This window comes from Rhinolophus sinicus, chromosome 8, assembly GCF_057876585.1.
Source record: "Rhinolophus sinicus isolate RSI-liver-muscle chromosome 8, RSI-T2T, whole genome shotgun sequence".
In the NCBI taxonomy this organism is placed as follows: domain Eukaryota; kingdom Metazoa; phylum Chordata; class Mammalia; order Chiroptera; family Rhinolophidae; genus Rhinolophus; species Rhinolophus sinicus.
Genome location: NC_142508.1, coordinates 55094615 through 55119777, shown reverse-complemented (window position 1 = coordinate 55119777; position 25163 = coordinate 55094615). Strand labels below are relative to the sequence as shown.

The following is a 25163-nucleotide window of genomic DNA, read 5'->3' as shown; positions in this document are numbered from 1 at the left end:
CAGCCCTTATCCCGATACTGAATTTATCACAGGAAAATGGGGCGAAAACTGCCTGGTGGATAAAGAATGGCCCGAGGAGAAATGTTGTCTAAAGAACCAAGCCCTAAAATGCCTCCAGGTCTCTGTTTTGATAGATGTGAAAAAGCCAGGCCTCCGGAGACAGCTAGGGCTCTCTCAGGAGCCGATTAACGAGCCTGTGTTTATGAAATGTGGCTCTCCAAGGGGGATATTACACTCAGTAATTGCCCCATTTGCTGGCTTGGCCTGTCCCTGGAGCCCCCAGGAGTTGAGACCAGAGAAATCTGACTCCTGAGAGCTGCTACCGTCTCCAAGAGAAGTGGCGTCATTGGCTGCAGCCACTGTCCCCACAGCCCTGGGGACACACTTGACAGTGGGCCCATGATGCAATTTGCTTGGAGATTTGTCCCTGATTGCCACCCTGATGTACGGCTTTAATTAGTGCGGCCGCACCTTAATTGTGGAACAATTAACAAACACACCTGGGTCCCTGGTGCCCACATGCAGACACACTCACTCACATACACTCCGGTTAGCACACTCCTGTTTACAGGTATGGGGCCTGGGAGTAGTTTAGGGGTGTGGGGCTCAGTCTGTTCACTCATCAAAGGAGGGCTTTGTTTTGCAGCTTCAAGTAGGGACAAAATGTCGGTGTTTTCCATTCTCAACTCCCTCCTCATCCTTTGAGGCAGACATAATACCTAGCCGTCCCCAGAGGAAGATCTCTGGATCATTGTGCCGTTTGCAACATGCCCTGCTAACTGCACTTTTCCCTTTGTTTTTGTTACAGAGCTCTCGCACACGAGAAGTTCACCAAGTGAGTATTTGGGCAACGCCCTCATTACCTTCTCCTGGTACGAATGCCCTCTGTTCTGAGGTCGTCCCCAGCGGCCAGCCCTCCTTCCGGCCCGTTCTCATGTCATGTGCATTCTGGGAGGCAGTGATGGCTCCTCTGGGAAGTTCTGCAACACACGTCCAGGCCCATCCAGGCGTTTCTTCATCCTGCCCACTCAGCCAGGCTCCCTGCCCCTTCCTGCCCTCTCCTCAGTCCCCAGCCCTGGTCCACCCAAGCCAGGACCCTGGGAATGACCGCTGCCACCCGTCTTTTTCAGGGAACTGAAGTACGTGATTCAGAGGTTTGCTGAAGACCCGAGACAAGAGGTGAGGCCTCTCTTTCTCCTCATGAGCCCACTGTCAGTGCTCCAGCAGGACGCACATGGGCCTCTCCGAGCCTTCTGTGGCTCTGTCAGAGCCTCCTTGTCACCCACGGGCATTCAGAACAGTTTACAAAGGCTCCTTGCCTTATGCATAAACACAGCCCCCACCCGGGTGTCTCAGCCCGGCCGTGATGTCAGTGTTTTACTCTAAACTCAGGCTACTCAGAGGTGGTTTCCCACTGCCTGGCAGGTTCTCCTCAGATTGCAGGCCTTGATTTGGGGCGGGCTGGCACATGGGCCCCCATCCAGCTCTGAAACGGCATTGGCTCCTCTGTGGTCCTGCCGTTGTGAGAAATGGAGGAAAGAAATCTGAGCTGGGTTTCATTTCCATTCTGTCCCTCAGACAGCTGGGCTTCAGGAGTTCAGGGGGAGGGCAGTCTTCCACCTGGAGCCTGTGTGTGTGAGCAAGGACACAGCAGGGGCTGGGAACCCCCACAGCCCTTCTCTTTCCATTGCATCAGTGTAACAGTTTTATTAGGTGCTCACCCTGTGTCAGGCACGTGCTGTTCTCATATAATCCTCACAACCCTATAAGTAGATTCTAGTATTACCCCCATTCTACTGCAGAATTATCCTCCTTTTAGAGTAGAAAAAACTGATTTAATTATATCCCCAAGGTCACACAACTGGTACATGGTTGAGGCAGGATTCGAACCCAGGGAGTCTGGCTCCAGACCCTATGCAGTAATCAGCTTTGCAGTATGAACCCTGGGCCAGGAAGGGCTGCAGAGAAAGCTGGATGCTGTCCCCGCCCTGAATAGCTCAGGCCCTGTCTTCTCTGTGCATGTGGATCCCAGGATGTGAAGGGGTCTGGCTCTGGGGGCCAGGGGAGCAGCACCCACGACACATACCCCCAGCAGTGACAGGATAAGGGTGGGCAAAGGAGGAGCGAGTTCTTCTCAGTGCAGCGAGAATATATTCCCTTCAGGCCACACCGTGAACCTTAGTTCTAGGAACATCTAGTTCTAACGCACCCTGATTCTAACCCCGGGTTCCAAAAGCATCCTCAGGCACCACGGGCCAAAGAAGGACAGCAGATGGGGAGCTTTTAACCGCTTGGTACCAGTGCTGACCCCCGTTGTTCTTAGAGTTCTCAGAATTCTCCTGCAAAGTGAGCCTCTATTTCAAACACAAGCTTTGAAGAATAAAAGTGGTACCAGCTGCTTCACAGAGCACAGAGGCAGAGCCAAGTGCTGGGAGGGAAATTTCCAACTGAGGGTAACATGCGGAGGCCCAGGGGGCTGGTGAGAGCGGAGCCCTGCCCAAGCAGGCCCCTCGCCCCCCTCTCCTGTTGGCCAGAATTGTTCTCTTACAAATTCTTTGCTGTATTTGTTGAATAGGGTTCCAGGCTCTTGATTCCTTATTTCTTTGAAGTTGATAAAGTTAACATTTGATACTCCTCCAACTCAGAGGCAAAATCAAAGGTCCACCGCCTGTGTTTTCTGTTTACTTGTGTGTGGGTTGTGATCAATTGAGTATCTATGAGTAAGTGGACTCTTGGCAGCAGATTGTCCTTCACTCCTGAAGGAAATGATGGGGCACTTCTCTCAGCTTTCTTCTGAGGACGGGGAGGAGGAGAGGAAACAAAGGCCTTTGTCTGTCTCTGTCTCTGTCTGTCTCTGTCTCTCTCTCTCTGCAGTTACAGTAGGGGCTGGGGTGGATGTGGAATTCCTCCCAAACACGCACACACACATGTGTTTGCACACATGCACGCCCATGCCCAACCACACAGGAAGGGGCTTGAGAGCCACAGAGAGAGCTTGCTTTGGGCACTGAAATTGCCCCTCACCTGGGACAGAGATTCAGAAGGAGGTGCAGATGGGATCTCCGAGGGGGTGGGTGGTAGAGTCCCAATGAGAGAGAGAAAGAGGTGAGCAGGACAGAGATCCAGTGAGGGGGATCGTGCCCACGAGGGTGAAGTAGGAAACTCTGGGCGGGAAGAAGGCAGGCGCCCCAGGAATGAGGGTCAGTTATGGGAGGAGCAGAAACCCAAGGAGTAGGGGGGCAGAGGTTCAGAGAGAAAGGAGGGCAGGTGAAGATTAAAGAGAGAGGAGTTAGACACACAGAGAGGGAGAGACAGAGACCCAGACAGAAAAGGGAAAAAAGAAATGCCCCACACACCCCCCAAAAGAGCACAAGAGAAATGGGGGGCTGTCTGAGCAATGGCTTCAACCTCTCTCTCTCCCTTGATTCGGCTGCAGTTTTGCTTTATTTATTGAGGGTAACTAACCAAGCTGGGCCTGGCCCTCCATCCCGCAGAGCTGATGGCAGGAGTCCCCCAGTTTATGGATACTGCAGTTTTTCCCAAAAGGCCCTCCATGGAATTTAGTGAAGGCTGTGGAGGGGAGCAGGGGGTGTGTTGCTGGACTAAACAAAGTTAAACATGTTTCTTCACTGCGGGACTTGCCTGAACCTTTCACGTGTGTGTGTGTAGATTACTGGTCACTATATTATGGCTGGGTCTGCGAGGCACTGACCGATGGACCTTTTCTTCCATGCAGGTCCACTCGTGCCTGCTGAGCGTGCGGGCTGGCAAGGATGGCTGGTTTCAGCTATACAGCCCTGGAGGGGTGGCTTGTGATGATGACGGGGAGCTGTTCGCCAGCATGGTACGTAGGGCAGGGACCCGTGACCTGGAGCTGTGGGCGGGCACTGGGGTCATGTGTCCTGACAGTGAGAGACCTGCCTCTGTGGCCAGCCCAGGAGTTTCCAGGCTAAAATGGTGCTGATGGTGAAGATGGCAATGATGACAACCTCAGTGTCACTTTCTGGCTTCTTACCTGAGCAGGCACTTAGCCAGGGGCTTGCAATTCTGTTCTCACTCAGTCTCACTCAACAGTGTGAGGAGGTGACACTGTTACCCCATTTTACAGACGAGGTGGCTGAAGACCAAGGTGCTGGCTGCCCAAGCTCACACAGTTCATCGTAGTGGCCACGTTAAGTCCAAGGGCGTGAGTGCTTAATGCCCACGGGGATTCTGGGAAGCACTGCAGGCCCCCCAGCTCATCTCCACCTCACAGTGAGAAGCCAAGGTCAGGGTGCTCATCCCACCTTTGGAGATGAGAGATATGAGTTCACGAAACTAAGAGCTGCACCCATGGTGACTTCCGGCTCTTGTTTGTGCTGGACACCTGTGCCAAACACCTCTCATGCACTGTCTCTTACTCTTCACGGCATCCCTATCCCTTAACTACACCCGCGTTGAAACAGGCCCAGAGAGGTTCAGTGGCTCGCCTGAGGTCACACAGGCCTTCATCCTCCTAGTCTCTCCCTTGACCTAGGCCCAAGCTGTCCAGAGCTGGCCCCTCCTTCCTCTGGCAGAGTGTCCGTCTCCTGAAATGAGTACAGACTCCCTTCCCCCGGGACAGAGGCTCCCTCCAGGTGGCCAGTCATCTCAGCTGTCCCGCCGGTTGACAAAACCAGCTTGGTTTCGCGATCACACCTCTTCCTAAGCCTGAGAAGCAAGAGTGTCAGCCAGACCTAGTTCAGATCGCAGCCCTGCTGCACGCTGGCTTGACGACCTTGGCCTGGTAACCTGCCTCTCTGTGCCTCAGTTTCCTCGTCTGTAAAGCAGGGAGTATAGTACTGGCTTCGCGGGGTTACCATGGTAATTACTGTGATAATAGATGCAAGGTACCCGGCCGGGGCTGAGCGCACAGTCAGTACTCAGAAGTGATAGCTGTGGTTATTCTCATCTCTGCTGGGCAGCTGTTCCACGTGGCGAGTGGCTCATAAAGCTCTTCGCAGTGAACTTCTCAGCGATGTTTCTGCTGTGACGACACGTCCAGGTGCTCCCTCTGGAACCTTGCTCGAAAGGGACTTATTTTTAGGTCCTTTTTCTTACGCACTTGCTCTCCCGTTCCTTGCGTGCTGCCTGATGAGTCCCTTTTGAATGCCCTGTGCATCCTGGAAGTGCCAACCCTGCCTGCACCACCTCTTTTTTACCTCTCTCGAGCGCTCCTCTGATGTCACAGCTTCCCATGGCAGCATCCAGTGGTCCCCCCACCCCTTAATGTGAGAGAGACCTCAGGGAGCTGGCAGCTTCCTAGCCTACGAGATTGCATTTGTGTGCCAGAGTTGTTGATGATGGAGCAGAAAAACATATAATGGCAAGGAAGGAAGCAAGCAGCCCCTGGGACGGCAACTCATCGTTTCCATGGAGATGCATAGCGAGGAAGAGGTTCCCTCGATTAGGCTGCTATTTCCACAATGGGAGGGCATTTGCTATTGTGTGCAGTCAGGGATAGAGCAAGCAAAGTGTTGGGGCCACCCAGCCCTGTTGGTTGGGGACCCCTGCCCTTAGGTCCTGCCTCCAGATATAAATATACATGGGAAGGAAGAAGCACAGTTTGCTTAATGGCTGCCCCACATCTAACCCAGGATGGAGCAGAATTTGCCCGTTCTTGTATTTCTGGGGCAGGTGATCATCAGAATACCTCCGGAGCTCACAGAGGGCTCTGGGAAGGGGAGGCAGGGCTCCATACTGTTGCGTCCCGCGTGAGTCTGTCTGGGCCTGTACACCCTGCGCAAGCACTGCCCGGAAGTTTCCACCAGGTTCAACAGTGCTGAACAGAGTCCCAAGGGGAGCGGGGAGGAGGCCTGTTGTGTGTGTGTCTGTGTGTGTGTATGTGTGTGTGTGTGTGGTGGCAGAGGTGCAGTAATGTGTACATAACATAAATTTACCATCGTAACCATTTTAAGTGCACAGTTCAGTGGCATGAAATACATTCACATTGTTGTGCAATCGCCACCACGGTCCATGTCCAGAACTTTTTCATCTTCCCAAACTAAAACTGTCCCCACTAAACACTGAACCCCCCCTACCTCCAGCCCAGTCCTGGCACCTGCCATTCTACTTTCTGTCTCTGAAGCTGACTACTCCAGGCTCCTCCCATGAGTTGAATCCTACAGGATTTGTCCTTTTGTGACTGGCACACTTAGCATGATGTCCTCGAGCTTCGTCCACAGGGGAGCATGTGTCAGGGAGGGGTCCTCTGAGTATCCTGGGGGTGCTGGTGATCATGTCTGACCTCAGTGTCCACGTAGGCATGGGATGGGTCTGATCAACATCTTCTGGTTTCCCAAACCTTCCACACACGCGACGCAGACACCACAGGCCACAGCCCCACAGCGGTCACTGTCCTTCACCTGGCTTATCTCTCGTCCCAGGTGCACATCCTCATGGGCTCCTGTTACAAGACCAAAAAATTCCTGCTCTCCTTGGCGGAAAACAAGCTGGGACCCTGCATGCTCCTGGCACTGAGGGGCAACCAGACCATGGTGGAGGTAAGGAGCTGGCCCGAGTCCCCGACAAAGCTGCTGGCTCACCCGGTCCTTCATCCTTGGTGATTGAGCACCGAATGCAGAGCTGTTGCAGGAGCTGGGGACACAGCAGTGGCAAAGCGGGTGCAGTCCCAGCCCTCTTGAGCTTAGCGAGCACGAGGCATTCGTCAAACAATTTATTGACTGCACTTACGGTCTGTGTCATCCAAGGGCTCAGGGAAGGTTTCTGTTTCGTTTGTCTGCTTCTGCGTAACAGACCACCCCAAATGGGGGCTTCAACCATAGTACCCATTTATTTTGCTCATGGGCCTTGGGGTGACCAGTTGTCACTCTGGGTCTCTCATGGGTTCACAGTCAGATGCGGGCTGGGCTGGGTCATCTCCAAGGCGTCTTCATTCAACCAGCGGAGGCTGGACCAGCTGGCGCACCCAAGCCTCTCCACACAGCAGCTTGGGGTAGTCGCGTTCCCACTCCCCAAGGAGCCCGCATGCACCCGCCCCCAACCCCTCATGTCTCCTCTATCTGCTATTCTCTAACTCCCCACAAAGTCCCCAGAACCACTGTCCAAACAAAGGCCAGCCTGAAACCACATCACTGTCCCTAACTTAGCCTCAGAAGTTAGGCAGCGCCCGCTCTGCCACTTCTGCCCATTAGGTTTCAGTCCCTAAGGCTGGCCCATAGTCAAGGGGCAGGTGTTAGACCTCACTTCTTAGTGGGAAGAGAGTCAAACCACTGGCTTCCCGTGCAAGTGGTAGGGACTTGAGGGGCCGAGGAGAAGTTAGTGAGAGGCAGGAGCGGAGTCTTCTGGAGGGCCGTGGGGATGGCAGCAGGAAGAGGCTTTGCGGAAAAACGGAGCAGGCCAGAGCACCGGAATATAGTGAGTCCGGGGGCGAGAGGCTCGGGAGTGGGCAGACATGTGTGAAGAGCCTACTAGGTGCCCGAAAGTCCTGGTGAGGAGCTTGGAGTTTAGTCCAAGTGCTCGTCCTGAGTGCCTTGTGCTGGGACTTGAGGGGAAGAGTGGAGAAGAGGGGGTGTTGGTGTGAGGGCCTGTCCGGGCAGGCTCTCCTGGGTGCGTGAGAAGTCACAGGAAGGGGGAGTGTGCATGTGCAGCTGCCTGAGGCCCTCCAGGAGGTGGTGTGGTGCACACTTCCCCAGGCCCCAGTTCAGTTCAGAGAGCATGTCTGAGCACCTGCTGTGTGCCAGACACCTGGCAAAGAACCAGGGATAGAAAGAGGTGTCTTATCTTTGGGCCTGGCACGCATTGTTCCTACACACATTTACCAAGAACTGCTGTGCGCTCAGCTGGGCGTACACGAACGTTCCCATTGTACAGATGGGAAGCTGGGGTAGATGATTTGCCCAGTGTCACACAGCCAGAAATGCAGAGGCGGGGCTGCAGATTTTCAAAATAAGCCCCCTGGGGTGCACGTGGTGCACCTATAGACCACCTTTCCCGGACATGTGGGGCTGTGGGGAAGGGCTGTTTGGCTCTCCGCCCCTTCCAGGGGAAGCCCCACCTGGAGCCGCAGCCGGTGACACCCCTCCCGCTCCCTGCTCCCTGCAGATCCTGTGCTTGATGCTGGAATACAACATCATCGACAACAACGACACCCAGCTGCAGATCATCTCAACTCTGGAGAGCACCGGCGTGGGGAAGCGCATGTACGAGCAGCTGTGCGACCGGCAGCGGGAGCTGAAGGAGCTGGTGAGCCCACGGCCAGGCTGGCCAGAGAGCGTGGTTGGGTACAGTGGGGCACAGCCCAAGGACCATTGCACCTGTGGGGGCCTCTAGCTCATGAATCCCCCTCTAGATCCAAAGAGGTCCAGATAATTACCTGCCACTTTCCAGATCATCAGAAAGTCACGGAGAGGTGAAGTCAGTGCCCTGAAGAAGTCACAGCTTATTCAGCTCCTGACCGGGACGTCATCCTGTCCCACTCCCAGAGCCATGCATGGCCATCACTGTGTGTGTCCACACTCACATTTCAGTGCATAGGGGCTCAACTTCCAAATGCCGTCACCTGCACCTCTTGGCCGGAGAGCCTTCTCTGTCCATGTGCGTGCACAGCAGGACAGAAGGGTGGAGGAATGCACAGGCCCTGTTCTCCTGGAGCAGCCCTCGGCCAGTGACTAATGGGGGAGGCTGTGTAAACACTTCAGCTCCCATCGCTCTGAGACATGACTCCTCCACCATTTCTCAGAGGCCCACAGTGGTAGCTGGGTTGACAACACCCCTTTCCACCAGTGGCCTTTCGTCTTCTCCACTCTCCTGCTGGTGATTCTTGGGATCACGTCTTGAATAAACTGCCTGTGCTTCAAACCTTGTCTCAGGGTCTGTCCCTGAGGTCAAGGCCACAACGTTGCTTTCTACCACTAAGAAATGAAAATGGCACCATGAGTGGTGTTTACAGAAGCGGGGTGCAGGGAGGAAACTCAGGGAAAAGAATGCATCTTAATCAGCCTGGTTTCTGTTGCAGCAAAGGAAAGGCGGGCCCACCAGGCTAACACTGCCCTCCAAGTCCACAGTGAGTTGGTTTTGTTCTCTCGGCGGGGCCAGGTGGAGGGAAGAAGGTGGGTTGGTCCTCCCTGCCGGGGAATGGCAGGCAGTGTCTGTGGAAGGGGGTGGTGGAGGTGAGCAAGGACCCCATAGTACTAGACACGCCAGCTTCTATAGGAAAAAACTGGGTTGCAGGAAACCAAACATTATGACAAAGATTGTGGATATTAACGTTATCAGTTATTATTAATAATAGTGGTTGATAATAGCTAATATACACTGAGCATTTATGTGTTATTGGTTCATTTTATCCTCAAACGACCCTGTAAGGTTGGTGCCTCTTACCACCCCCGTTTGCAAGGATCATAGTTCCTCGTACCTGCTACTTCAGTATCCTTGGCACACGCCTCTCATCTCATGGTCCAGAAAAGGCTATTCAGGCTCCATCCATCTTGTCTCCATTCCAGCCAGCAGGAAGAAGGAAGAGGCAAAGATGAACACGAAAGAACCTTTAAGGACCTTCATGGAAGTTCCGCTTGACACATATACTTGTAGACCATTGTCCGGATTTAGCACATGGCCACGCTGAGCTGAGAAATTAGCCCTAATTCAGGGCAGCCAGGTGGCAGCTAAAACTCAAGAATTCTGTTACTAAGAGAGAAGGAACAATGGATATTACCCTCAACAACCTCATAGTCTAGGGCTCAAATATTCACTGACCTCCACAGTCCTGAGAGTTGAGGGGGGCCTCACTGTTCCCACATGGGAAATGGGCACAGGCTGCTGCCTAGGAAAGTGAGATGTGTCTTTAGACACACACATACACACACACACACAAACACACACACACACACACGCCTGTGGGAGGGACGTGGCCTTGGAACACCCCAGTTGGTGACTCAGGGTGTGAGTCACAGCACTGAAGGCTTTTTCCTCCGCCCAACAGCTGCCACCCACAGGGACAGCCCCTCCCTCCCTGACCCCCATCTTGGCCCAACCCACTAAGTCATGTTGTCACCTCAGCTCCTAGAGATTTGCTGTCCCCAACAACAGCTCACTGTGGGGCAAGGGAAAGGAAGTGGGAAGTCTCAGGGTCTTCGGGAGCTCCCTGCAGCCCCAGGCAGCCCTATGACCCCAACTGCCGGTCTGTTTGCAGGACGCAGACTTGGCTCGTTTGCTGAGCTCTGGCTCCTTTGGAAACCTGGAGAACCTCAGTTTGGCCTTCACCAATGTAACCAGTGCCTGCGCTGAGCACCTCATCAAACTGCCTTCTCTCAAGCAGCTGAACCTGTGGTCCACTCAGGTACATACATACTGCTCACCTTGCACCCTGCTCACCGTCCCCGTCTCCTCCCTCTGCCCCTTACACCTTCCTCCCCCTACATTCTTCCCTGCGCCCTTCTCCCTGCCCCTTCGCACACTGTTTCATGCACCCTCCTCCTTGGCTGGCCTTTCTGTCCAGAGCCCCTGGGCCCAGTCACTTGATTACCACACCCCCTGCCAGGCTGAGCACCCACTTCCTCGAGGCCGCATGAGGCTCAGGGCAGGGACGTGCCAGGCAGTCTTGGAGGCACTGAGGCAAAGCCGAGAGGCAGAGCTGCGAGTGGTTGTGGGCCTCTTCGCTGTAATAATGACCACGGCACACCGATCCTTGCTGCACGTGCCAGGTATCGATGGAGTTGTCCAGCGCTTAGGTCAGCGCATGTGGTCTCCACTCCACACCTGTGAAGCGTAGCCCTCACCATTCCCGAGTTGTACAGACACCAGGCGTTCCCAGCAGCCTGCCTTCCAGGCCCAACTCTTCCCTCCGTATCCCACTGTCCCACCTGGGGAAAGGCCACCTCAGCTTCCGCTCAGAGCCCTCCTTGACAGACAGCAAACCTGACTCAGGGAGGGCACCCATGTGCCGCTGGCAGGAGCTGAATTGGAACCCAGGTCAGGAGAGGCATTTGAGTCTTTGGAGAGGAGTGAGAGCAGCCCTGACCCTAAGGCTGGGAGGGCGGGCCGCGGGCCTCAGAGCCAGGCTGTGTCCCCATGCCCTTCCTCCACCTTTGCCTCAGCCTCGGGGTCATATCCCAGGGTGCCCTGGGGGGCCAGAATCAGTCTCCAGGGCTGAGAGGTTCTGTGCCCCACAGTTTGGAGACGCCGGCCTGCGCCTCCTGTCGGAACACCTCACCATGCTCCAGGTGCTGAACCTGTGCGAGACGCCTGTCACCGACGCTGGCCTGCTGGCCCTCAGCTGTGAGTACTGAGGGGCAGCCAGGGTGGGTGAGGGCCCCCTTTTTCCTTCCTTCCTTCCTTCCTTTCTTCCTTCAACTTGTCACCATGCACTTGGACAAATTCAATTACTGAACCAAGTTTTTATTGAGTACCTACTATGTGCCAGGCACCGTTCTAGGCACGAGGAACAAAACAGGGGGGAAATATCCCTACCCTCATGGAACTTAAATTCTAGAGGAGAAAGAAAAAAATGAGTAAGACCCAGCCCATACCCTCCTGATGCTGTCATAGCCCCTGAGGGACCAAGTTCAAGGAAAATGCTCCAGTGCTACTGTGCTCCCCTAACCACCTGAGCCATCACCTGGGAGCTGGTGAGACATGCCCGTTCTCAGGCCCTGCCCCAGACCTGCCAGCTCAGAAACTGCATTTTAAAAAATGCCTGGGTGATTCTTGGCACATCAAAGTTTGAGAAGCACTGCCCTAGTAGAAGGAGCCACACAGTACTCAAGGAATCTGGAAACGACAATTTCTGAACCCAACCCTAATCTACTGAGAGGAAATCCTGGGTGATGTGGATCCTGGGAATCTGCATTTCCTGTTTCAGACCCATTGGTTTAGATGGGAGGCCCCATGCCACAGCTGGGAGGAATCAAGGCAAGCTTCCCAGGGAGATGATGGGATTGGGGTGTGAAAGATGGATACATAGGAGTTAGCCAAGGGCCCGGCATGCTGGGTAGTGGCCCTGCCTCCTACAAGGTTGTTGGCAAATGTGGGATGGCTTGGGAGGGGGTGGGGGCAGGTGATAGGGTTAATGGAAAGCAAAGAGGAACAGCCACTTCTCTGCAAATGACACTGTCACTGGCGTCACACAGGGTGGGTGGGCCCTGGGTAATAATGCAGATTCCTGGGCCCAGCTCCAGGCCCTCACCCAGCATCTCCGGAAGTGGGACAGGACAGTCATATATTTGACAGGCTCCCTGAGCAACTCTTGATGCAAACTAAAGTTTGAGGCCTGCTTGTGAGAAGCCGAGGGCTTGAGTCAGCTTCCGGGGTTCCCTCCAGGGGAGGGCCAGGCCCATTCCATTGGGGCTCATCTGGGGTGTGGCACTCGAGCTCTGGGAACCTCTGGTCCAGGCAGTAGAGGAACACGATAGAAGGACCAGAAGGGATGGAGGCTCAGAGGGCAAAGAGAGAACCAGGGCCCACTTCGGACCAGACCATGCCTGAAATAGACTTTCTGTACCAAGCGGCCCCATGGCTGTGCCTCTGCCTCCTCATCTCCTGAACAGGGACCTTGGCATCTGTAATCACTCCCTGAGCTTGACCATCCCGTACCTGCAGCTGCCCCTTGTGGGACCTCACGGACCTAATGACTGTATCTGTCTGTCCTTGTACAGCCATGAAGAGTCTCTGCAGTTTAAACATGAACAGCACCAAGCTCTCGGCTGACACCTATGAAGATCTGAAGGTAATTCCTTCCTTCCCTCTTTCCTCTCTCCCTCCCTTTTTCCTCCCTCCCTCATCCCTCCCTGCTTCCAGCCAGCATCTAGATACTGGTGCTTTGTTCTCTTAGAGCTTATTCTCCACCAGGAAAAGCTATTACACCAGCAGACAAGCCAATAAAGAAAAGAATGGCAGGTTGAAAAGAGTGATCAAGAGGAAGCCAGCAGGGAATTGATGGATTGGAAACAGGGAAGGCCTGTTTGGCATGGGATGCTCAGGAGTGGTCTCTTTCAAGTAAAGGCCACACAGAAGCTGAGACCCAAGAGTTAAGCCAAGAATGCAAAGGGTAAAAAGAAGAGCACGTACAAAGGTCCTGAGGCAGAAAGTGTTGCAAGAACTGACTTTGTAGCAAATGTGACTGGAAAGTGAGAGAGTAGACTGGGGCAGACTGAATAAGCCCTGGAAAGTTGTAGAAGGACTCTGGATACCATGTTTCCCTGAAAATAAGACCTCACCGGAAAATAAGCCCTAGCATGATTTTTCAGGATGACATCCCCTGAACATAAGCCCTAATGCGTCTTTTGGAGCAAAAATTAATGAGACCCGGTCTTATTTTCGGGGAAACACAGTATCATCCAAGTTCAGTAGAAAGCTTCAGCGGCTCTAAGCAGGATAGTGAGTTATGTTTTCAAAAGCTTATTCTGGTCATTACATGGAAACTAGATTTTTTGAGGGGGAATAGAAGCAGGGAGAATGTCTACAGGGCTGGTGTAGTCACACAGTTAAGAGACTAGACTGGCGGCCTGGGCTGGGTTGGCAAGGTGAAACGGGAAAGAAAGATCGGAGTGCTGGAAGGCAGGCACATTCTGTTTGTGAAAACGCACATCTTGGGGGAGTTGGAGGGGCTGGGCCTTTAGCAACCTCCTGTCTCCCCATGATCCTGGGCTCGGTACCGGCTGCCCCAGAAAGAGTGGTCAGGGCTGCCGAGAGCCAGCACACTGGGAAGGAAGGGCTAGGCCCGGAAGTACAGATGTGCCCCGAGTGCACTGGCACGTGTGTGCCCTGCAAGCTCCTTGAAGGGGATTCTCCAGCAGCTCTTGTCCAAGGCCCGCACTCAGCAGGGCTCCCCTGTTTGCTCCCACCTCCAGCTCAGCCAAACTTGCAGCCCAGGGCTTGCTCACTGTCCAAGCCTCCAGATGCCTTCAGAGTACCTACTGTGTGCCAGGCGCATGCTGGGGATGGGAACGCTGAGGTGCCGCTGGCTAACCCGTGACCAAGAGGAAACCCAGCTAGCAGGCAGGATAAGGCTCAGGAGCCAGCAGGGAGGGGATGGCCAGCTCCAGTCACTGGGGCAGAAGAGCCTTCACCAAAGGAGGTCTTGAGAAGTGAGTTTGCCAGGCGGGTTGGAAGAGAGAACCATCCACAGGGTCTGGAGGGGCGTGAAGACAGGGGTGGCAGGGGTAGAGGACAGGTCAGGGCAGGGCCAGCCTGGGTGCCCACCCACAGGGTTCAGACCTCAGCACTGTCAGCCTCACTCAGGCACTTGTCAAGAATGCTGATCCAGGGCCTCCCAGACCTCTTCCATCCAAATGGGCATTTGAACCCCACCCCCAAGGATTCTGTGCACGGGAAAGCTGGAGAAGCTCTGTGCTAGAGTACCCCTGAGTTCAGAGTGCCCAAGGTCTAACCGCTATCGAGACCAAGCTGGAAAGGAGCTATAGTGAGCCGCTGTGCAGAAGTCACTTTCAGTAGGTGTTTTATTTTCACACATTCGGGAGACACATGGTGCCAACTTGATGACACTGGCGGGTGACAGCAGCCTCGTGTTGTGGAGCCTCAGGCAGACTGGAGACGTCCGCCTGGGGGAAGCCAGAGCGCGCTGCACAGTCTCGCCAAATCAGCTCATTTTTCAAGAGAACCTGGAAATCTAGTTTCTTCTGTGCACTCTCCTAATTTTGAAAGGTTGACTTAAATATTTTTTACACAGCTGCACTGCTGAGTGTAGGCCCCAGTTTGTAACCTCTGCCTGGGCAGTGGGGAGCCATTGAGGGTTGTTGAACACAGGACAGAAGCAATGAGCAATTGTGAGTGTGTGTGTGTGTGTGTGTGTGTGTGTGTGTGTGTGCATTAAAAGATCACACTGGCCAGTGCACAGGAAAGCTGGGAATTGGGTAAGTAAAGGTACGAGACCAGTCAGCAGCCTCTCTGTGCAGTGCAGGCTGGGTAGGAAAAAAAACAACTGCTTATAAAAGAAGGAAGAGAAGAAGCGCGTCTGGGTGGCCGGGATGGAGAGCAGGAAGCTGCTCTGAAGAACAGCAGGTGGAATTGGGTGGTCACGTGGATCTGGGATCTGACGTGGGGGAATCCTGAGAGGGACATCTCTCTGCTGACTCCCAGCTCCCTGCAGCTTATGGAGATCCTACTTCCTTCACCTGCCCCATTTCTGAGAATGATGAGGATATAAGCAATAGTGAAAGTGAGACATTTCCTTCCCTAGAGCGCATGACATTGTGTGGGCCAGGCCACTCTGGGCTCACCCTGCATTTGGTAGTTAATCCCTAGCATTGACCCTGGGACTGGACACAGATTCGCTCCACAGATGAGGAAACTGAGGCTCCAGGAAGTTGGGGTGGGGTGTCCAAGGTCATACGTTTGGCAGGTGGATCCGGAGCCCCTCTGAGGTGGGGACATGGAATCCCCAACAGCCTGCCTTCATTAGCCGTCGCCTACTTTCTCTGGAGCCAGGAACACCCCACCTGCTCTGTGTTCTCTCTGAAGTCACCGAGCTCAGAGCTCCCGGGAGCAGCAAGGTGGGGCGGGCACTGCCAGGTTCTGGAAGAGACCGGATCCTTCTTGCTCCGCAGGCCAAGCTTCCCAACCTGAAGGAGGTGGATGTCCGCTACACAGAAGCCTGGTGAAGCTCCACTCGGCAGGAAGGAGTTTGCAACCGCAACACACAACTCTTGACTAATAGCCGTAGAGCGGCCAGTCCTGGGGTCCCGCCCCAGCGTCCTGGCTGTGAGATAGATGGGGGAGTCTTTCTGGGGGCAGAGGGCGCTGGGGGAGGGGGTGGGGAGGGGGTCCATAAGCACGCCCAGCCCCCGCCTAATTCTCTTAGCTTCATAATTGGAACCTTGACCTGATCTAAAATGGACTTTGTAGCAACCAGAGGAGCATCAGCGGGTCGGGGAGGGGGTGGGTGGGGGGCTTGGGGAGGGGGGACCCCTTGTGGATTTTCTTTGCCTTTGTGTTTAATGCCGTGTGGGAAAAGTCAACTCTGATGCCACCATCACTCGACCCCGATGGGCCTCCAGGGCTAGAAGGATGCTTTCTTCCTCAGAAGCTCTCGCTGAGAACCAGCCCTGCCATTGGGACAAGAAGACCCAGTCCCATCATTGCACCCGCCCTGTGTCCTCACCATCGCTATGCAAAGTGATTCTTGTTGTACATAAGATTTAATGCGCCTATTTAAGAAATGTTGACAAATTGCGGGTCTGGGACCTGCCTCTTATTTATGAAGTCTTCGACCCGCCCTCCCTCCCTCCCCTCCCGCCTGCCCCCGCCCCACCACCACCACCGCCCCTGGCGTGGAGTACTGTATAAACCAGTCAGCTGTCGGGGTAGTGGTAGTATTATTGTTATTTTTTTAAAGGAAACAAACAGACAAAAAAAAAAAAAAATTTCCTTGGAAAATTAATTGCTTTTTCGTAATGGATTCTGTATGGTAAAGCTCTCTCCTCCCTTCTGTCTGTCTGTCTGTCTGCCCACCTACCACTGTGCATTTCCCAGATGTCTCCAACTTCCTCACGGGGTAGGGGTCAGGCTGGGGGAGGAGAAGTGGGGCCCCAACATTGTAGTCTTGCTCCTCTAAGGGCCCAGCTTTCTCTCCGCCCCTTTTACACATTTTGAGGGGGACTGCTAACCTGTCCCCCCACCCATCCCTGGAGAAGAGCTGCCCCCGTCTGTCCCCCGGAGAGTCCCATCTCCGGTGACCTCTGCTCTCCCTGTCCCTGACTGAGACCTGTGGCCTCCCCATCCTCCTGTGCTCCCTGTGGTCTCTTCATGCATGCCGCCTCCTTGCATGGTCTCTTGGGAGAAGAGAGAGACGTCGCCTCCACCAGCCTGACTTCCCTCCCCCCCCCATGATGTGACCACTGCAGCACAGACATCCCTCTGTCCCCACCCTGCCCCGACGACAAACCAACCTCCATTTCTTTTATAAACAGTCGGCTTTTTCTTAACAAGCCCTCACTGTACAGAACAGCCCCTTTACGGTTTACTTGGGGTCCCCTCTCCCCCAAGCCCCTTTTTCTGTTGGTTTAGCACAAATACTCCCCCTCCGGCACCTCCAGACCTAACCCCCAGTCAATGTAATTGTTTTATATATATATTTAATCTTATTCAATGGAAACCATGCTTTTGTCGTTTTATACTTTGCTAGGTAGACTTTATTACCCCCCAACTATGCCCTCATTTTTTTAAAAAAGGAAAAAAAAAAGAAATTGGGTTTCAGTCTTAATTCATTTTACGTGCCAGGTTTTATTTTGAGTGTGTGTGAGTGTTCCGTTTTGTGTTTTGTTTTCGTTGTTGTTGTTGTTTTCTGTTGTTTGGTTTTATTCTCTCCCCTCCAGTCCCATACTTTACAGCACTCTGGTGCAGGAAGAAGCAGAAGCAAAAAAAAATTTTAAAAAAGAAAAAAAAAAGAGATGAACCGAGACATGCCACCTTTCCCTTCGCACTGTTGCTTTTCCTGATGGTTATACTACTGTCACGTAGCTGTGTTCAGAGATGTGAAATACTTTCAGGCAAAAATAAACTGTAAGTGACTCATTGACATCTGACCCTTCTGTATGGCTTCCCGGGGGCCTTGTGGGGGAAAAGGAGGGGCAAGACCTGGGCTGAGAGTTGGGGGCTCACGGCAGAGCGTGGACACCCCACTCAGTGCCCAGGGCTTGCCATCCTCGACACTGTTGACACTGGGGGCCAGGTCGTCCTTTGCGGTGGGGCCTCCCTGGGCATCATGGGATGTGGAGTAGCATCCCTGGCCTCCACCTGCTAGATGCCAGGAGCACCCGTCCCCCAGTTGTAACAACCAAAAATGTCTCCAGATGTTGCCCACTGTCCCCACAGGACAAAATCACCCCCAAGGGAGAACCCCTGCCATCAGTCTGAGCTGCTGTACAGGACAGCCTCACGGAAGCTCTACTCCAGAGCTTCTCAGGCGAATGTGCCTTCTCTCCACCTGGGGAGTCTCTGGAAAATGCAGATTCTGATTCCTAAGGCTTGGTGGGCCTGAGAAGCTGCATTTCCTAGGAGCTCCAGGCTAGTTCATGGAACTTAGAACTCTTCAAGTTCAAAAGCCTAGAACCATCCATCCAGCTACCTCCCTTCCCCAGATGTCCCCAAGAGGCAAACAAGATGTGCTCAAGAAGAGAATGGGAAATAGAGAACAGGAGAGGCTGGGTCTCTTGATTAAGGTCACACAGGGCGTAGGGGACCGTGGCAAGCTTAGAACAAGGCATTATGGGAAAATCTCTCCACTGCTGGTTGGTGAATGGATGGGGCTGGAGCTTGGACCAGGGCAGAGACCATGTGGAGAAACAGATTCAAGAGAAGCTTAGGAGTAAAACTGCAGGACATGGTGCTTGGTAGGAAAGGAGGGCCAGCAAGGAGTCAGGGTGACATTCAGTTTCTTGGTTTATTCGCTGAGGCAATAAACCTCTGTGAGGGCCTAGAATGAGCGCCTCTGCCAGGCAATAGCCCTCAGTGACAGGCAGGGCTGGTGCGCAAATGCCCCGGCTCTGTCACTCCTAGTGGGAGTGGAGAGCTCCGAGGCTGAGTTCTTACCTGGCTCCTAGAGACCCTCCCTGGGACTAATCAGCTGCCCACAGGGCTCACCTGCTTGTTAGGACTTCCTGCCCTTCCCCATCTCACTTTCCCAAAGTCCCATTGTGTTTCCTGGGACCACTTCCCACATAAGCTATCTGTGCTGGAATATTTATCTCAGAGCCTGCTTCTGGGGAAGCCCAAACTAAGACAGTGACTAACCTTATGCTAGGGGACAGAGGGACAGATTGGAGGGGGAGCCCTTCCATGACAGGTTGGGAAAACCCTGCCAAGGACACTTCAGGGTCACCAGGTATTCCTGCTCTGACCTTAGCAACAGAGACACTTCCCAGCTGAGCTAGAAGGACTCTGCCCCTCAGGGTCCCGAGAATCAGGTTGCACCCATTTTCAGAGGTGGGGGTGGCGACTGACCAAAACTCTCATACATTCCTGGTGGGAGTAGGAATTGGTTTGACTGCTTTGGAAAGTGTATCTACTAAACTGAACATCTGCCCAGCCTATGACCCTGCATATCCACTCGGGTATATGCCTAAGAGAAATGAGCTCACATGTCCACCAAAAGACAAACAAAAATGTTCATAGCGGCATTATTCATAATAGACAAAAAGTGGAAACAACCCAAAACTCCACTAACAGGAGAATGAATAAACAAACTGGGGGATAGTCACACAGTGGAACAACGCAAGTGTCTATCAACAGTGACATACTCATATGATGGAATCCTGCAGAAAAAGAAAAGAACCGACAAGGGATATACACAATGACATCAACTAATTGGATAGACATTACGTGATGTGAATGGAGCCAGAAACGAGGGTTTGCTGTATGATTCCATTTATGTGAAATTCACGAACAGACACAAGTCATCTGTGATTATAGAGGTCACAGTGGTGGTTATCTCTGCAACGGGGTGGGAGTGTTACTGGGAAGGCAGAAGGGAACCTTCTGGGACGATGTAAATGCTCTACATCTTGATTTGTAGATACACAGATGTTTACATACTCCTGGAGCCCCACACTTAAGATTTGTGTAATCTGTATATGTTACACATCAACTTTTTGAAAGTGGCATTAGGTGGAAACCGCAAATATCCGTCAATGAGTGAAGGGATAAATAAAAATGATATATATAGACAATGCACTATTACCAATCCATAAAAAGCAATGAAGCTCCGATACATTGTCCAACATGGATGAATCTTTAAGACATTATGGTAAGTGAAATAAGCCAGTCACAGAAGACCACATATTGTATAATTCCATTTATATGAAATGTCCAGAGTAGGCAAATCTGTACAGAGAGAAAGCAGATTGGTGTTGACCGGGAGCCAGGGAGTTACTACTTAATGGGGATGGGCTTTTGTTTCAGGGTGATGAAAACATTTTGGAACTAGATAGAGGTGGTAATTGCACAACACTGTGTTCTAGACTCCACTTTAAATTGGTTTCTGTTACATGAATTTTGCCTCAGTTTTTTAACACATGGCCTCAAAAAAGAATTTTATAAATGAAAAGTTGGCTGCTGTTCCCCTCTGCGTGTCTGGGAAGGTGAATGGTGTCTAATGCCACCACTATTCAGAGCCATTCTAGTCCATCCTTTTGAAGCCTCTTGGTGAACGTTTCCAAGTGTCTCCTCCTCAAAACACAACACTGCCATCTGCTGGAAAATTGACATAAGCAATACAAGATTGTATAATAGATGTGCCAACTGTCTTAAATGTGGCACCCTTGTGCATTGCACAGCCTGCACAGCTGTACATGGGGGGATATGTGACTTTGCTTTATTTTTCAGTTTATCTAGATTTGGATGGGGCCTTGAAAACCTCTGTGCCAGCCTTCCCTGCTGTTCTCATAGGCTGGGTAAGGCTAGCCTGGGCTAGCCTCTCAAATTTGTGAGGGAAATGAAATCCACCTGGTCCCTGATCCACTCCTCGGTATCTGGGAACCTGACCTTTGGACCATCTTCAGAAATGAAACCTTCCCGAAGCACTTTTGGTCATTTCCACAGAAGTCGAAGGCGGAGGACAGTCTGAAAGGTTCTCCACCAAGCTCCTAGCAACTGACCTCTTGGCTGTTTGTCTTTCCTGTGAATGTAACGGTAGGGAACAACTATTGTTCGTCTTTCCTGTGAATGTAATGGTAGGAACAACTATTTCCCTCAAACAGCAGGCTTGTCTCCTCTGATTTGCCAGGGAGGAGACGGGGCTACTGGATCCAGTGGGAAGGAGGCTCAGCAAGTGGGGTGTGGAATCTCCACTCTTTCTGGGGCACAGGATGCCTCTCACAGCAGCTGCTCTCTGCCGCCCCCCACCCCCACTGGCTACAGGGGATTTGCTGGGTTGGGAGGTGGGTCAATGACTCATGGGCTTTTTTGTGAGCAGTAGAGCATCACAGTGCATCTTAAGCCCTTCACGGCTCTGCCGTTCCAGCAGTGTCCATCCCGAGCATGAGGGTGGGGGGCTGTCTCCCCTGAGGGGTGGCTGTGCAAGTCCAGCGTGGTCTTATAGAAACAAAATGCAAACCACATGTTCTACTAGCCACATCTTTAAAAAAAAAGAAAAAAACAGGTAAAATTCATTTGGGTGATATATTTTCTTTAACCTAACATACCCCAAATATCAATTCAATATGTAATCAATACAAAAATTACTGAGATATTTTACATTCTTACGAAGTCTTGGAAACCTGGGATGTATTTTGTATTTCCAGCCCTTCTCCATTGGGACCAGTCCCATCTCAAGTGCTTGAGAGAGCAGCCATTCATGGCCAGTGGCTCTCTTATGGACAACACAGTTCTAGCATTTCTATAAACCTGGAGCTGGGGCGTGGCAATGACATGGGAGGAAGTGGGGAGTAATCAGGGCACAGGACTTGAACTAGCATTTACACACTGGTAAAGTGGATTTTATTGAGACGGCACACACTGAGAGTCTACCTCAGAGCCCACTGGGAAAGACCCGAAACAGGAAAAGCTCTCTGGCCTGACCAGCCCCCCCCAGGGGGCACTCACAGAAGTGACTTGCAGTGCTGCCAGGCTCACAGTTCTAGCCCCTAGTCCTGCTAGAAAGCAAGCATCTGCCTGTTTTATTGATTTTTAAAAAGAAGAGTATATTCATTTACAAGAGATTTTGAGACCATAACCATGCATTTCTGTGGAACATGAAGGAGTGAATGAATTAATGAATGAAAAACTATGATGTGAAGAAAGGAAAGCGCCTCTGCTGATGAAATCAGGACAATGGGTTGGATATCTGACCTACAACTAACATCAGGGGTTGGGCAGTGAGACTGGATTCTTGACTTGGAGCTGACCTGAGGCTGCCAGGCCACAGGCTCATTCAGAGCTCCGTCCCTTATTCGACATGGATCCCATAAGGGACCCAGGGTCTGTCATCCTGTCACCATCATCCCACCAAGAAAGCGCCTTCCCGTCGCTTCCCACAGCCTTTCATTCATTCACTCACCCATTCATGCATTCACGGCACAAAAATGCATTGCTAAGTGAAAGAAGGTAGTTACAAAAGACCTCCTATTATGTGATTCCACTCGTGATAGGGAGCTCTGTGGAGACAGAAAGCCAATCAATCGTGCCTTAGAGCTGAGGGGTTGGAGGGGTAGGGAGGTGATAGCTAAAGCACACTGGTTTCTTTTTGGAGTGATGGAAATGTTCTAAAATTGACTGCAGTGCTGTCTGCACAACTCTAAATATACTAAAACCATGGAATTGTACACTCGGGTAGATGGTAGGGTATGTGAATTATATCCCAATGAGGCTGTTTAAAAAAACAACAACATACTGAGCACCTACTGGAACCACAAGCATTCTGAGGGACGAGGCAGCCAGTAGACAAATAATCCCAGTACTACTTTTTAGTGACAGCGGTGGAGACAGTGGTGGAGAAAGCTGAAAGGAAGCGCAGGCTGGAATGTGCGCCTTCAAGAGAGGGCAGCGCTGAGCTCACTTGCCTAGCTCTGGAGAAGAATCAGGAAATGAGCAGCTGAGAAGGGAGGTGGGGGAGGTAACAGCCTTCCAGGCAGAGGGAAAAGCAGGTGCGGAGGCCCGGAGGCAGCGCTGGCATTTGGGTGGAACAGACTAGAAGGGAGGAGCAGTATGGAGGCATGAGCCTCAGGAGAGAGGGGCAAGGCCCTTAGGTCTCTATCCCAGTGCCCGGAGAAGCCCTTAGGGAAGGAGGCAGTTGTGGGAGAGGGGTTCTATGATAATTTGGGAGTGGCTTAATTCCGTGGCTTTATTGTGAAATGGAGGAAGGGAGGCAGACCCGGAGGGGGAAAGGGGTAACACGTCACCTCCCACTTTCCTATTAAAATGCACATTCTGCCTGGGAGGGGGCTTCCTGTTAATGAAACAGGAAGAAAAATCTGTTTAGCTAGCGGCCCGCTGAGAGCAATTTGAGGACCAAGGGACAGGAGGAAGCCGGAAATCAGGAAGGTGGCAAGCCCATGTGACCTGGCTGGACTGGCTCACACCTGTCTGCTCCTGGTGGCCAGGACGGGGCAGATCAGAGGGCAGGGTGGCAGCTCCAACGCCCCTGGTGTCTCAGCTGCTGCAGAACCCAGCTGGGGATGCGACAGGCCGGCTGGTGGGGGCGGGAGGCAGCGTTCCGGACCCCAGGGCCATGACGTCAACGTTGCCATGGAGACCCCTCTGTATGCGTTGCGGCTCCTAGAGACCCCCGGGTTGGGAAGTCATTGCAGACAGGACTGAGGGAAGCGGAAAGCAGTGCGAGCCTGCGGCGACAGGGCAGAGTACCAAGACCTGGAGGGCCTCCCCGCAGCCCCCCAAGCCGCCCCTCAGCCCTGTTGCCCAGACACAGATTCTTTCTTGCATTCTGGGAGATCCTTGGCACAAAACGGTGTAGGCATCCTCCCAATGCCCTTCCCCACAGTAGCAGACCCCTCCCACCCCACACTCCCTGCTCCATTGTTTTGTTTCCAATGCACCTTCAATCAACAAACATTTACCAAGGCTGTCCTGGTGCCAGGCCGTGTCTCAAAGGTCTTGCCAAGCTCAGGTAGTCTTCAGTGACCCAGCAAGGGAAAAGGGGCAACCCAACATGTAGCTGTCCTACTGCAAGCAGGAATCCGTGGACACACGTATGAAGGGGTGTTTTCTTTGTCTCTAAACCTTGTTCTCCGAAATCTTTCTTTCCACTTTCTTAAAGACACCTTGCCGTAGCAAAATGTCCAGGCTAGTCTAAAACTTCAGCCTCTCATCCAATTTTACGTTCATTTTAGGGCTTTTCCCGTTTCTGAATCCCTTCCTCATCAAGTGGGGGTTAAGGTGGAAAGGGACACGTGTCTAGTACTCAGCTGGTGGTGTCCTTGTACTTGTTTGGTCCTTATTGCTTCTTTGGTAGCCATGGGCGTGTTCAAATGTTAGCCTGAGCGTGAGCTGTTGGGGGGTGCCATGTGGGATGGGGGCAGAGGTGAGGATCCCCATGGTGTGTATCCCCACCCCAATTCCCTCCCCCTGTGGCTAATCTCCCACCTCCCACTGCATCCTACTGTGGGCTCTTCACCCTGGGGCCAACCCTTCGGGGTGGGATACTGGGAAGCTGTCTCAGTCCCTGCTTCCTTCCGGTGTCCAGGTGACATTCCCAGGAAACTCCCACCTCCCTGACCTCTCCTCACCCCAGCACCTCTCCTCAGTCCTCTTTTGCCTGTTTGGGGCACGCGCTGTGTGGAATCAGCACCACCTCCCTTAACTGGAGGTGTGTGCAGGGCAGTGGTGAACTTGGGACCTGGGGAGGGAAGTTTCTTCTCTCCTCTCCCCCGCGTTCATCCCACCCCAGTCTTTTGTTGGCGCTGGGATGATATAGGGGGAGAGCAGAACCTTCGCAGCCACTTTTTAATAATAAGCCCTGGAGTCTGCCCACCTTTCTGGCGTTCTCTAGAAGGTGGGGAGCACACACCTAGAGGCCATTTCAAGATTGCTGGAGAAGTCCCACTCAATATCCTCTTACTTTAACCATTTATTCATCTATCCATCCATCCATCATCACCCATCCATCTATCCATCACCATCCATCCTACTACCTACTACCGTGTTTCCCCAAAAATAAGACCTAGCCAGACAATCAGCTCTAATGCGTCTTCTGGAGCAAAAATTTATATAAGACCTGGTCTTATATTATATTGCTTTCTAAGGCCCGGTTTTATAGTAAAATAAGACCAGGTCTTATATTAATTTTTGCTCCAAAAGACGCATTAGAGCTGATGGTCTGGCTAGATCTTATTTTCAGGAAAACACGGTATGTTCTGGTCACTTTGGTAGATGTGGGGATCTAGCAGTGAATAAACAAGACTAAACCCCTGAACCCAAAAGAGGATGGTGACAGTGGAGGAAGAGGGGCCAGGGAAGGCCTCCCTGAGAAGGTGACACTTGAGCAAAGACCTGAGGGAGGGAGGAGCTGTGTCCGTATTTGGGGGAAGAGCATTCCAGGCAGAGGGAACAGCCCTTGCAAAGACCCTGAGGCCGGAGCATGCATGGAATATTAGAAGAACAGGAGGAGATGCTGTAGCTCTCAGAGCAGAGTGAGCAAAGCAGTGAGGAAAGAGAAGGCCAATCACCTCTGACCCTGCTGGCTGCTGGGAGGACTTTGGTTTTACTGTCACTGCTCT

The 25163-nt window shown here is 52.6% G+C and overlaps 1 protein-coding gene across 2 annotated transcripts in view; it reads left to right on the top strand.

The window, feature by feature from the left end:
• The window catches only part of CMIP (c-Maf inducing protein), a 233986-nt gene extending 217820 nt beyond the window's left edge, over nt 1-16166 (top strand). For both annotated transcript variants that reach the window (XM_019743707.3, XM_019743708.3), the window contains 10 exons: nt 809-835; nt 1131-1179; nt 3737-3844; nt 6405-6521; nt 8083-8223; nt 8996-9043; nt 10172-10318; nt 11151-11256; nt 12633-12703; nt 15543-16166. In XM_019743707.3, coding sequence (XP_019599266.1) covers nt 809-835; nt 1131-1179; nt 3737-3844; nt 6405-6521; nt 8083-8223; nt 8996-9043; nt 10172-10318; nt 11151-11256; nt 12633-12703; nt 15543-15596 — 868 coding nt within the window. In that variant the 3' untranslated portion in view covers nt 15597-16166. The remainder of the gene's footprint in view (nt 1-808; nt 836-1130; nt 1180-3736; nt 3845-6404; nt 6522-8082; nt 8224-8995; nt 9044-10171; nt 10319-11150; nt 11257-12632; nt 12704-15542) is intronic.
• The last annotated feature ends 8997 nt before the right edge of the window (nt 16167-25163 follow it).